At 49.7% G+C, this 13,498-nt stretch overlaps 1 protein-coding gene across 1 annotated transcript in view; it reads left to right on the top strand.

The window, feature by feature from the left end:
• The window catches only part of HHATL (hedgehog acyltransferase-like), a 12,982-nt gene extending 374 nt beyond the window's left edge, over nucleotides 1-12,608 (top strand). The window contains exons 2-11 of the mRNA XM_010012343.1: nucleotides 334-401; nucleotides 780-893; nucleotides 1,555-1,749; nucleotides 2,596-2,805; nucleotides 7,118-7,289; nucleotides 7,939-8,083; nucleotides 8,470-8,505; nucleotides 9,228-9,429; nucleotides 10,863-11,004; nucleotides 12,310-12,608. Of these exons, the coding sequence (XP_010010645.1) occupies nucleotides 334-401; nucleotides 780-893; nucleotides 1,555-1,749; nucleotides 2,596-2,805; nucleotides 7,118-7,289; nucleotides 7,939-8,083; nucleotides 8,470-8,505; nucleotides 9,228-9,429; nucleotides 10,863-11,004; nucleotides 12,310-12,431 (1,406 nt within the window). The 3' untranslated portion in view covers nucleotides 12,432-12,608. The remainder of the gene's footprint in view (nucleotides 1-333; nucleotides 402-779; nucleotides 894-1,554; nucleotides 1,750-2,595; nucleotides 2,806-7,117; nucleotides 7,290-7,938; nucleotides 8,084-8,469; nucleotides 8,506-9,227; nucleotides 9,430-10,862; nucleotides 11,005-12,309) is intronic.
• Nucleotides 12,609-13,498: the final 890 nt, after the last annotated feature.

Below are 13,498 nucleotides of genomic sequence, written 5' to 3'. Positions count from 1 at the left end.
GCGCCAGTGCACAGAGCAGCCAGCCACTCTGCCCGTACAGGGCTGGTTCACAAATCTTCTGTCTGAAAACCCCAAAACACCTGAAATTTAGTGGGATCAACTGCGGGTCCCTGGGATCTGCACTGCAAAAAGGCTTTGCTGGGAAGTCTTGCAGAAGCAGTTGAGGATCCTGACTCCTATGGTCCTCCATGAGAGTTAGGCACTTTTGGGATGGGGTGTTTGAGCCCTAATGGCTCATCATCATGGTGAGGAAGGCTCCTTGCTCTGCTGAAACCCGGGCCCCATTTCTCAGAGCTGTTCCTCTCCCATAATTCTGTTCTGGTTCTTTCGCAGATAGCATGAACAGAAAGGCCTTTCGGGATGGCATAAAGCCGGGCTGGCACTACTTCGGCAGGAAGATGGTAAGAGGAAGACAGACTCAGTCTTTTGTAGCTACTGGTGACATGGTCAGTGCTGACTGCTGGAGAAACAGCGCTGGTTGTTCTGGTGCTTGACACACTTTGCAAAGTCCACATGACTTGTATTTTTCTCCCTGAAGAACTAGTCAGGAAAATATCAGCCCTGCAGCACTGTGGATGCTCGCCTTTGTGCCCACCAACATGAGCCACTTCTCCACATCTCCCAGGGTTTTATGACCAACCTAAAATGCTCAGGAGCCCTTGGGTGGAAAATGGGAGGAAAAGGCTTTGAAAGTTATGTGGTTTCCCCTCCAGAAAGAAGGGTGTTGGGGCAGGGGTGCAAGGACTGGGGACAGTAAGGCACCGGTGCTACTCCCACAGGATGTGGCCGATTTCGAGTGGGTGATGTGGTTCACCTCGTTCAGGAACGTCATCATCTTCGCCCTCTCAGGACATGTCCTCTTCGGCAAGATCTGCTCCCTGACAGTGCCACAGGTGAGCCAGGGATGTGGTGGGTTGGATTTGAAAGCACCAGGGTGGAGGGGGTTCGAGGGGTGTTCTAGGGTAGGGGGAGAAGAGTTGGGGCTTTCACCAAACTGACCACGGGTTAGGGCTGCTCTTGTGAGACACACACAGAGTCCTGCCTCCAGCTCTGGGGCCCCGACATAAGAAGGATGCGGAGCTGTTGGAGCAAGTCCAGAGGAGGTCACAAAGATGATCAGAGGGCTGAAGTACCTCTGCTATGAGGAACGGCTGAATGAGTTCGCTTATTCAGCGTGTAGAAAAGAAGGTTCTGGGGAGGTCTTTCAATACTTAAACAGGGCCTACAAAAAGCTGGAGAAGAACTTTTTACAAGGGCATGTAGGGATAAGACAAGGCTTTAAATGGCTTTAAACTGAAAGAAGGTAGATTTAGATTAGATATAAGGAAAAAATTCTTTACTGTGAGGGTGGTGAGGCACTGGAACAGGTTGCCCCAAGTGGACTCCAGCAAAGTTGTGTCAGCCCGTCCCTGGACAGGCTGGATGGGGCTTTGAGCAAACTGGTCTAGTGGAAGATCTCCTTGCCTGTGGGTCCCTGCCAATGGCAGGGGGGTTGGAACTAAATGAGCTTTGAGTTCCCTTCCAACCCAAACCATTCTGTGATTCTTCTTGCAGCACCGGGCTGTGGTGTACATGCTGTATGGGTTCTTAGCTGTGCTGAGCAGCATGGGACCCGTCTACCTGATGATCATCCTCTCACACTGCGTTGTCCTCTACTCAGTCGCACTGGCCAAGCAGAAGTGGCTCTGCTATGTGGCCGGGCTCTGCTGTCTCGCCTCCTTCAAGATGGAGCCATTTAGCTCATGGCAGGTAGGTGCTGTCTTGGGCCATCTGTCTGCCTCGCGTCCAGCCCACTTGTGTCTGTCTTCCTGGGTTTACTTCCAAGGTGGGCTCCTGGGGCACCCTCAAACCATGGCCACTTGCCCTTTAGCCACTGGCTACACCAGAGTTCCCACACAGTTTGAGAGGGAGGGGACTCCAGTGCCAGTGAGCTTGGGAATAATGCCACAGGGGCTATGTTGTCTTTTGATGGCTTCATACTGGGCCAGAGTTCAGGACACCTGAGCCCTTCTTGCTGCTCAGTCAACAGCTTGTAAGCCAGGCAAGATGTGCTCCTGCCGCGTGCCTCAATTTCCCCATCTGTAAAACAGTGCTGGGATGGGTCCATGCCTATCTCTTGGCTCTCTGCCCAGTTAAGATCTTCTCTCACTGATGGTGGAGAGGAGCCCAGGAAGGACTTTATAAAGCTATTCAGTCCCTCTGAAGGACAGTGCGGTCCCTCCCTGCCTGCTGCTTACCCCCTGAAATGTGTGTGTCCCCTCCATCAGGCTTGTGCTGGCTTTTCTTCACTCCCTGGGCAGGGTTATGTCCCTGTGGCAGAGTAAGTGCTCCCACCCCAGACTAAAGCCTCTGTAACCTACAGCTGCTTGGTAAAGACATGGCCAAGAGGATCTCCTTCAGGGTGCAGGACCCAGCTGGGAAACTGAGCCCTAGTTCTCTCTTTCCAATAGCAAGGCTCATTAGCACCTGTGACAATTGGTGTCCGAGCATAATTAGAGGCTTTATGTGGTGTCCCAGGAATGATGTCCTCCGCAAAGTGAGGGCACACAGAAGTGACACCATGTTCCTGGTGGTAACTCTTAATTTCTCATCCAGAGCGGGTTTGTAACGGGAGCTTTTGATCTTCAAGATGTCCTGTTCTATGGAGGAAGTGGGTTCACCATCATGCGCTGCATGAGCTTTGCACTTGAGAGCGCTGAGAAGAAAGAGGGTATCTACTCCATCTTCGACCTCCTCAAGTACAACTTCTACCTCCCATTCTTCTTCTTTGGGCCTGTCATGACTTTTGACCAGTTTCTTGCCCAGGTGAGTGCTCTTCAGTAAACCTTTCTCTGCTTTTGCTTGGGTTTAATGCCTACAGAACTCCAGCTTTTGCCACAGTGGAGGTGCAAATGGTTGTAGAGTTTCTCATGATCACCTAGAGTCTGTGGCCATAGTCTGAGCTGCACAATGATGCTGCGATTTTTGTGCGGAGGGGCATAAACTGATGGGGTTTTGACCTTCCCTTTTGGGTTTTTGGTCATTTCCACTGGTCAGTTCAGAACGGAAAACATTGCTGTAGCAATAGCATCATGCTGGAGTGAGGAGGGAAGGGTTCAGATCATGTCCTTGTTCGTTGGGTACCTGTGGTGCTTGATGCCTCAGTTTCCGAGTGCTCCCACCCCAACAGCTCCGTGCTGCCCCACTGTGCTGTGCTGGGAGGCCACGATGAGAGCCAGACCTGTGGCGCCCATCTTCAGGGCCTCTGCATGCTGGTGGTTGGGACAGCAAGGGCAGTCTCACGCTTCTGTCCAGCTGGTTTGCCCAAGAAGTGACCATCCAGTGTTTCTGAGGATGGTCTCTGTGTCTTCAGATGAAGTTATTTCTCTAGAAATAAATAATATTTCTCTAGAAATAAGTAAGATTGCAAATAGAAATAAATAAGATGGCAAATAGAAATAAAGAAGCAACCAGGGTCTTCCTCTGATCTCCATGAAATACCCTGGTCCCCCAACTTTTTGCCTGTATTACACTAAACCAGGGGAGCTTTGTGAAGAGCAGACTTCAAATAGCACAGGAAAACATCAGCAGAAGGCTGGGCTGGGACCAGCCAACTGCTGGGGCTGTTTCACAGCCAGATCATGAAAAACAGCAGTGCTCTCTCCCTCCTCACTCTTCCCATCTCTACATCCTCTTTTACACCAATGATCAACCTTGGCCATCAAATCAGACTGGTACTGTTTGTTAAGGAAGGGACCTCTTGGTCAGCAATGGTGCTGAGAAAGACTGACACCCCTCTGTTTCCTTTCACATAAGAACAGTGAAATTGAATTTTTGGACCCAAATTGACCTCTGAGTGCAAGAGCATTCTGGAAGAATGTTTGTGAATTCAGAAGAAATAGCCCAGAGCCTCCCTGGAGAGGAGGAGACTGAAGATCCACCCAGCTCAGCACCTTCTCTCCAGTGCTGGGCTAGTACTGGTTGTCTAAAAAAGGGTCTGCACTTGTTTTGTTTCCTCCAGTGAGCAGGATGAGCCCAGATCTGAGTCCTGCTCCTTGCTGCTGCATCACCTGGGGAGTGAATAACCTTGTGCAGCGTGTTGGAAGGAACAGGATCCGTTGGGTCTTACAGGATCTATTTAAAAGGACTTTAGCAGCATTTAGACCCTGAAGATCGTAAGATCATTATGTCCCTTATAAGGAATGTTTGTGGTGCACTGAGTCTGCCATCAGCCCATTCTCAGCAGACAAGCACCAGGGATGGCCAGGCTGCTGGAAGAAATGTTCCACCATAAGGCTTCACCTTTCCAGTCTTATCTGTCAGGCTGACTTCCAGGCGAGCATGGCTCCAGCAGCCCCACTGTCCAAGCCCCACTGGAGGGGATACAGTGCCTTGGGGTGCCCTCCCCACCCCATGTTTCTCTTCTTTCCCCCTTTTTCATCAATCTTTCCTATGAAATGGGCAGCACTGGCTTCTCCTAACACTGCAGCCATGTGTCTGTAAATCAGGGCATTAAACTCCTCACATCTGCAGCACATTAACTCCATCACTCCTACAAATCTTGGTCTGCAGCGATTATAATTTACAGCATCATGGTATGGTTTGGCGTGGAAGTGACCTTAAAGATCATCTAGATCCAACGCCCTGCTCCCTTGCACAGCTCCAAACCAGGATGTCTCTGGCCACTTAATGAGCAATTCCCCCGTCTGCTGCTTAAAACGCCCACCCCAAAAGGCACAAGAAGTCCCAACACCTTTTCCACACCCCAGCCAGAGGTCCTGTCTTGGCCACTACTGCCATCTCCTGGCTAAACACTCCCCTGCTCTGCTGGAGCTGCAGCTCATCGCAGAGGTGAATTCCTGATTGCCCAGCAGCAATTACGGGGGCAGGCAGATGGAGTCTCTTCCCCAGCGTGGGGTGTGCGGCCCAGTTAGGAAACACATCTGTATCTTTGTCTCCTCCTGCTGCTACATCCTGGTAGAGCCCTTGCACCCCCATGTGTGATGGGACCTCACCACTACCAGGGCTTGATCAGCTGCATTTGAGATGAAAAGCATCTTCCTTACTAGGATCAAGGGAACAAATTCACTTCTGTAGGGCTGGAAGTGTGGGGCACAAAGCCCTGATGATAAAGGGATGATACCACCACACTCAGACATGAGGATAAGGGGAAATGGCCTCAAGTTGTGCCAGGGGAGGTTTAAACCGGATATTAGGAAAAATTCTTCACTGAAAGGAGTGTCAAGCATTGGAACAGGCTGCCCAGGGAAGTGGTTGAGTCACCATCCCTGGTGGAATTTAAAAAACCTGTAGATGTGGCACCTGGGGACATGGTTTAGTGGTGGACTTGGTAGTGGTGGACTTGGTGATCCTAAGGGTCTTCTCCAAATGTTCTTCTCTAAATGTTTCTATGAAAGGGGGTGCCCATGTCCTCCTGCACATCTCCATGCCAGAGACTGTCCTCCCTTGGCTTCTCTTTCAGCTCAGGGTCCAGTGGCCTCTTTGTACCCTTGAAGCACTTAGGAAAAAGCTGTCTCTGAAAGGAGTGTCAAGCATTGGACCATGCTGCCCAGGGAAGTGGTTGAGTCACCATCCCTGGTGGAATTTAAAAAACCTGTAGATGTGGCACCTGGGGACATGGTTTAGTGGTGGACTTGGTAGTGGTGGACTTGGTGATCCTAAGGGTCTTCTCCAAATGTTCTTCTCTAAATGTTTCTATGAAAGGGGGTGCCCATGTCCTCCTGCACATCTCCATGCCAGAGACTGTCCTCCCTTGGCTTCTCTTTCAGCTCAGGGTCCAGTGGCCTCTTTGTACCCTTGAAGCACTTGGCATATAACAGACATGAAAGAAATCTGGCAAAGGCTTTAATGCTCAGAAATCATCTGGATTTGATGATGGGCCTGGTGTGGCAGCCTGTGGATTATGCTGGGAGAGCTCCCATCTCTCGCAGGGAATAAAGGGAAAGTAATAAACCTAAGAGGATTTTGAATACAGCAGCAATTTTTATGGCGATGCGGGGAAGCGAGGACATCAGTCTGCCCAGTGTAATCCTGAAAGCTTGCTCGGATGGTGATTATATTACAACAGCCAGAGACATGACAGCTCCAGGAGGCAAAGCCCGGCCCCCTGTTTGTTCAAGACACAGCAGAGATGAAATCCCCATGGATTAGCTCCCAACCTATTCAGGATGGCATCTCCTCTCTCATTTACAGCAAGTGTCTTCAGCAGAAGCTCCAGAGATCATTAGTCATCTTCCTCCTCCTCCCAAATGATCCCGGCCTTGGCAGAGCTATAGGTGTGATTCCAACACCGTTCCCAACCTCTCCTGGGCAAGGGACTTTATACAAGGGCTTGCAGGGATATAACAAGGGGGAATGGCTTTGAATTGCCAGAGGAGAGATTTAAATTCGATATCAGGAAAAAATTCTTCACTATTCCTATATTAGGAAGAAGTTCTTCCCTGTGAGGGAGGTGAGACACTGGCACATGTTGCCCAGAGAAGCTGTGGCTGCCCCATCCCTCGCAGTGTTCAAGGCCAGGTTGGACGGGGCTTGGAGCAACCTGCTCTAGTGGAAGGTGTCCCTGCCCATGACAGGGGAGTTTGAACTGCATGAGCTTTAAGATCCCTTCCAGTTCAAACCATTCTGTAATTCCTTGTCCTTCCCTCAGGCTGTGGTATCCTGTAGATGTGATGGGTATTGGCATTTGCTCTCCCTTAGTGACCTGTGCATGGCTCCACCCTTAAGAAAACTTGACTTTCTGAACATGTCCCCACAGAAAGAGCATAAACCCCAGCTCCCTGGTCGGTATGGTTTTAACCCCAGCTCAGGTCCCTTAGATACAACCAGACCTGTGGTGTCACACCATGTGCCTGCTCTGCTGGAAGCCACAACAGTGGGAACAGCCTTTGCTAGGAGGGTGATCCAGGAGGCACATTGCTGCTGTGCTCAGCGCTGAGGTGCCGGTATTGGAGGGACACCCTTGGGTGTTCCTACATCAGTGGCAATTTGTGTCATGTAGGCCATGGTGTGATTCTGAAGGGCAGCACTGAGTCCCTGTTTGGACCATTTCCCTGGACGGAAGAACACGCTGCCTGTCTCTCAGCTCAGCCCTTTCCTGGTTTGCCATCCTGGGCAGGTGAGCACCCGAGAGCTAAGACGCAAAGATGATGAGATGAGGAACATCCGGGTCCATGCCCTTATCCATGTGGGGGCCGTCATTGCTGTGGACATCTTCTTCCACTTCTTCTACATCCTCACTCTTCCTTCTGACCTGAAGTTCATGAACCGCCTCTCGGACTGGTCCTTGGGTGAGTGGCCGTGCTTGGACAGGTTCACACCTGTACTCAGCTTCAGGGCAGTGGTGAGTGATTCCGATCTCCATCCACCCTCACTGAGAGGCTTTGGCAATGCCTTTTGTCGGACAGGCTTTAGAAAACCCCCTCTTCTTCCCATTGATAATGCACAGAGCTGGGGTCAGGCAGCCTTGGAAAGCAGGAGGTGATGGTGTGATGTTCTCACAAGGTCCCAGTGTAAATTGTTCAGCTGCTGGTTTAAGAGGCTGAGCACCAAGCCGTCCCCTTTGACTTTGTTCTGGGCTTGGAGGGAGCTCAGCACCTCCAAAAAATCAGCACCATGCTGTTGCAAGAGGCACATCTGACATCTCAGATGCCTTCTCAGGTGGTCACCCCTTATAGGTATTTGTGAGCCACTGAAATAGCCCCTCTGTGTAGGTTGTACAGAGAGCAACTCAGGGGAGTTGTAGCTGCTGTCTTCAACTGCCTAATGGAGTGGAGGTGGACTTTTCTTGGAGGCTGGCAGGGAAGCAGCAAGATGCAGCAAGCAAGGTGCAGCAATAGGAATTAGAAATCTTTAGTGTTTGTTCCTACAGGGTTTGTCTTCCCGTGTCAGACTCCTCCTCTCCAAGACAGTCTCGTTTGACTCTCATTTTTGCTCCAGCTGGCCTGGCCTACTCCAATTTGGTGTATGACTGGGTGAAAGCTGCTGTCATGTTTGGGGTCATCAACACCATTGCCAGACTCGACCACTTGGACCCACCCCAGCCCCCCAAATGCATCACCATGCTCTACGTCTTTGCAGAAACGTAAGTACCCCACATGCAATGAAGAGAGATGGCATGTTTGACCTGAATGAAACACTCTTTGGGGGGGAGACATCTTGGCTGGGATTCTGAGGAGCTGGCCTATGAGTTGGAGACTATCTACATTGAGCATATATACTGAACCTATAGCCTAGACCTGACCATAGCCTAGGGAAATATTCTTGGGCAGGAAGCAATAGATAAGAAGAGAGGTTACCACAGCATGAACAGTGGGACCTGTTCAAGGAAGGAACATGGAGAACTGCTATGAACAAGGCTCAAGATGTATCTTTTCAGGGGATTGGGTGCCTTCTCTGGCTGACCGCTGCGTGGAAGGGTGTCATTCATTACACTGCGTGTTTTAATGCTTTGTATCATCTGCATTTTAGGCATTTTGACAGAGGGATTAACGACTGGCTATGCAAGTAAGTGTTAACCATCTCTAGTCTGGTTCAGGTTTTATCTTTCATCACATAGCAATGAAGCATTAAATGCTGTTCATCCCAAAGCTGAGGTGTCCTCTATTATGAATGAATCCCACTATGGCATGAAGTCATATTTGGAATATTTACCCCTAATACCATTGAATTAATCACCACAAAGGGCCACAGCCCTCTGCCAAAGTTAGGAATAGGAGGGTTCTGTCCAGAGATCCCTTTAAGTCTGGTGGGTTTAGCATTCCCTCAAGGGAGGAAGAGTCAGGTTCGTATTCCACCAGCAGAAAAGGGGCATTGAGCCCAGGTCTCCCATATCCTGGGTAACAAGGGTGGCCTGAGCTGTATCTACACCTCCCTGAGCCTGCCAGCTCTCTTCAGCCACAAGTTCACAGCAGTAAACCTTTACTGAAGGTAGTGGCTGTGGCTGCTCTGTGATGAAATCCTGTGCAGCAGGAAGCCTGAGATAGCCTGCAGCTCTACAGATCCCCACGGCTTAGCAACCCTTCAGCTGCAAGAGGGGGAAAGGGTGCTGGACTGCAGCAATAATCAGTTTATTGCTAGAATGTGTCAGCCAAAACATCCTCCCTTTCTTGCTGGGGTGCTCTATGTCGACCTGCCCGTGGAAGTCTTGTGGTGGGTGAGCATGGATAAGGGACTCCAGAGGGGTCTCATTGACTACAGGGAGCACCAAATTCTTCCCTTGCCATTAGGTACGTGTATGATCACATCGGAGAGAACCATGACAACATCATTAAGGAACTCATGGCCTCCATCGCCACCTTTGCCATCACCACCCTGTGGCTGGGACCCTGTGAGATCGTTTACATCTGGTCTGTCTTCAACTGCTTTGGCCTCAACTTTGAGCTTTGGGTGCAGAAGTTCTTCCAGCAGGCACCCTTTGTCAAACTGGAGGTGAGGAGCTAGGCTGCAAGTGGATGGGGAAAGGTCAATGGGTCTGGGACCAAACTCTGGTGCTGGAAAACATCCATGACTGCAGGGAGATCAAACTTTGTTATACAAGTCAGATCCATTTTTAGCCGAGACTGAAGAGCAACATCACTGATGAAGCTATGCAGCTCCATGTTCAGGCCTCCTGTGTGGAGACCTGAAGCTTTTTCCTGTGGCCTTTAGCATCCTTGCGATCAGCTGCTTAGCTGGCCAGGGGAAACACAGCCCTGGTGCTCTGTATCCCTTCAATTTACGCACTGTGTCACCCACCCAGAGCAAATTCCCACATGCCCCTGTGACATTTAGGCTTGGTGTGGAGCTTTCAGAGGGAAAATGGAGGTCCAAGAGAACAAGAAGTGCAGCCCCAATGAGTGTCAAAGTACCCCAGATAGACACACAATCTGAGGTCTGTTCATGGTGAATTGTTTATACGTTTCCATATAAAAATAATTTGTTCTTGTTCTGCAAAATATCTTGATATTCTGAGTGGTTTTGATGTTTTGATCTGATTTCTGATAAAAGCAAATTTTAGGTATTAGAATGAATCATTTTCCAACCACTCCAAAGCTTAGTCCCCTGCCTCTGGGACCAAGGTACCTTGGGGATATGTTGGAAGAAAAACTTAGGAAACTCCATCCTGGAAACAATTATGTTGCTTAATTTTTTTTGCCCAATCTAAAGTCTGGAGGTTCTAAACCATCTCAGTAAAGACCTCTTTTGAACAAAAACTTTGGAGAGGAGTCCTCCCATTTGCCCTCCTCACTGAACTTCCAATCAGATTATAGCACTCACAGGCAGAGAAATCTGCTTCCCTGCGGCACTGCAATTCTCAGCACTAAGTGGCCTGGGGATTCATCATGCTCTTTGAAGACTGCTATAAACTACTTCTCTGCCTCACTCACAGCAGCTGCTCCTGAGGATTATATGCCAGTGACAATTTCACTCTGCTGCTGTCACCAGTTTCCAGCTTGTTGGGGTTTTTTTAATTCCTAGGAAACAATTTCTACCAGGAGGTGGGAGTAATATGCACACAGGGCTAATAATAATCCTGGTATAAAAGAGCATTCCTCTGCCTTGAGGAATGGCTTAGCCCAGGCAACAGATGAAGGAAGCAGTACTCAACCTTTACAATTAGCATGAAACCATGTGTAATATCTTGCCCTTACCCATGGGACTTTGAAACGCCAGTGAAGAGTCTCAAACACGTATGAGTCCAGCAACAGAACACAAGTTTTACCTTGTCCTTATGTTTCTTAATCCCAAAGATACTAAAGCCTGCTCTAATTTCTGCCTACCCCCCAGGGATCCCAGCTGGAGTTTGACAGGAGTTGGCCCAGTGCTTACCCCATCCTTACAGCCCCATTGTTCCTCACTCTCTACTCCTCTCCCCACCACAGGCCAAAATGTCAGCGGCCATGTCTCGGCGGATTAGGGCAGTTTTTGGGGCTGTGAATTTCTGGGCCATCATCCTCTTCAACATCCTAGCCCTCAACAGCCTGGAGTTTGCGTTGCTAGTGACCAAGAGACTCCTCCAGACAGGTAAGGTGCTACCAGCCCTCCCCATCGAGGGACACCTTGTCTTGATGGGGAGAAACTGGTAGGGGAGTTGATGACTGGGGCTTTTGAGTCCTATTGGATATGAAGTGGCCTAGTCATTGGGTTGTTATGTGGCAGCTCCCAATGTGCTCAATTCCTATGGAAAAGAATGGTTTCTTATCCCCCACTCTTCTCATGTGAGCTCTCTGGAGCACGAGCTACCTTCCAGGTGTGCTTGTACAGCTCCCAGCACAGCCTGACAATGTGGTTTAGACTCCTTGCAGCAATGCAAAGGTCACATTCACTGCACCAAGGTGGGCTGAGTCCCTGGTGATGAAATGGTGCCCTTGCTGGAGAAAGTGACTTACTTGTCCTACCTCTTCTCCTTTTGCTTTAGCAGTTACTCCTGTGTCAACCTGAAGGTGACAGGTACAAATCCTCATGCTACAGTACATTAGAAATGTACAGCAAATATGTACATTTCTAATCAGTGGACGGTGGCACCATTTTGAAGTCTTCTTGAGCACCCCAGGGTATAAATAGCCGTCAGGAACCCATGTCCTCCAGCCCTCTCTGGGATGAGGCTGGCATAGGAAACCGATAATGTGACACCCTGGGCTCAGTGTGCCAGAAGTGCCTGCCCGCTGAGCTAGCTGGCTTTTGCTGGTTGCATTATTCATTTCAGAGGTCCTGTTTTAGCAGGTACAAAGCCTGTGTCTCCTCTCTGCTGTGGATACCAGATTTGTGATTACAAATACCATTAGATCTTTTATAAGTGAAGGGAGAGCTCCCAGCTCTCAGTCACTTATGTAGGTGACAAAAACATGTGTTTCCCTATGTGTACATTGTGTCCCCATTGAGTAAAGAACAAGGCTGGGGTTGATCCTTGGCATTAGTAGGACCTAAAACTTCCAGAAGGTCACAGTGTTGAACAACAATGGACATGGGCAGATTGAATGGGCAGAAAGTCAACCACCAAGTCTAAACCTGGGGAACAGAAGGAGTTTTGGGGGTAAGACAGTGCTCAAAGCCACTCCAGCATATTCCCACATTAGCTGTGGTCCATGATGCTTTGGTGGGCTCAAGCACAGCCCACCTAATTCAGATCATCTAAAATCTGATCTTGGGGTTTTCTCTCTTCTCTCAGTGAAGCTGTAGGGTTGGATCTACAATGGAAAATGTTGTTGGCCATCATGAACTTGTAGGACCTCCTAAACCCACCTGAGAGGCAGCATTGCTGGAGAGAACAGTTGGCCTTGTTAGGCAAGCTGCCACACCAAGATGACCATGTCTCCCTACACCTTCTAGGTTTCCCTGTCAGCACCTTGTCCATCTGGTTCATCACATACTGTGGAGTGCAGCTGATCAAAGAGCATGAGCGCATCCTGGCCATCAAGGAGGAGAAGACTGACAAAGCAAAGGCAGAGTAGAAGGGAGGCATCAGCAGGCTTGTCCCAAAGCCTCATCCCACTTCCAGCCACTGCTGCCAGGCCAGCCACTGGCTGGGGCTTTCCAAACACTCCAGACAATCGGACTGCTGTATCTCACCCACGTAGAAGTCACCTGGAAGGCACAGGTCACCCCCTTGCTGCGGGAAAGGTTTTCTGTAAGACATAGTGGGAGTTTTGCAGGCTCCCCATGTGTGACAGGTCGCTGAGGTAGGCTCCCAGGACATTTCTCTAATGCTGGAAAGAGCCATCGCCATCATTTTTCTGACCCCCTGACATTGTGCAGGACTAGAAATTTCCCTCCCTGCTTCCAGGGGGTCCACCAACACTCAGGTGGATCTGATCCCACACTCCCTGACCTCACTCCCACAGGATCTGTAGCCCATGTGTCCCAAAGGAGACTCTCCAAGCTCCGCAACTGGAGGTTTTATGGTGGTCCAGACACACAGCTATGAGAAAGGGATTAGCTGGTGCTAAGCCTGCTCTGAGCAGACCACCTCCAGGTCACTTCCAGCCCGAGCATCCCATGTTTCCTTCACTACAAGAAGTGGTCAGCATCCTATGGTTGTGCAGGAAGGATTGTGAAATGGCTCAGCACAATCTATACCTGCAAAGAGGCTAGTAAATAAATAGTACAGTCTTTATAGCAAAGGGTAGGAAGACCAGGAAGTCTTTAATACCCATGGAAGGGTATTATCTCCCCACCACTGGCAGCAGTGTGGAGCCACAGCTGTTACAATCTCTGCAAAACAGGTCTCATCAGTGCTAAATGTCTTGAAAAAAAGTAATTTAATGCCAGCATCAGGCATAGTTAAGGAGAGTGCGGGAGTCACACTTGCTTCACAGCCATCGTGCATCACATACAAAATGCCTGAGGACCAGCTGAAGAAACAACACATAGCTCACAGGTGCTTGGTCCCCAGGCCCCAGCTCAAACCCAAAGGGCTCTCCACTGCCAGGTCTCAGGCTGATGTGGCCACCATGACCATCCTGCTATGGTATGATATGCTGTGATTTTTCAGATGCCATGGACAAAGGTTTAAGCTTAC

The sequence above is a fragment of the Nestor notabilis genome, unplaced genomic scaffold (assembly GCF_000696875.1).
Source record: "Nestor notabilis isolate BGI_N333 unplaced genomic scaffold, ASM69687v1 scaffold28463, whole genome shotgun sequence".
NCBI lineage: Eukaryota > Metazoa > Chordata > Aves > Psittaciformes > Psittacidae > Nestor > Nestor notabilis.
The sequence above is the reverse complement of the archived record's forward strand: the minus strand, read 5'-3'. Positions and strand labels throughout refer to the sequence as shown.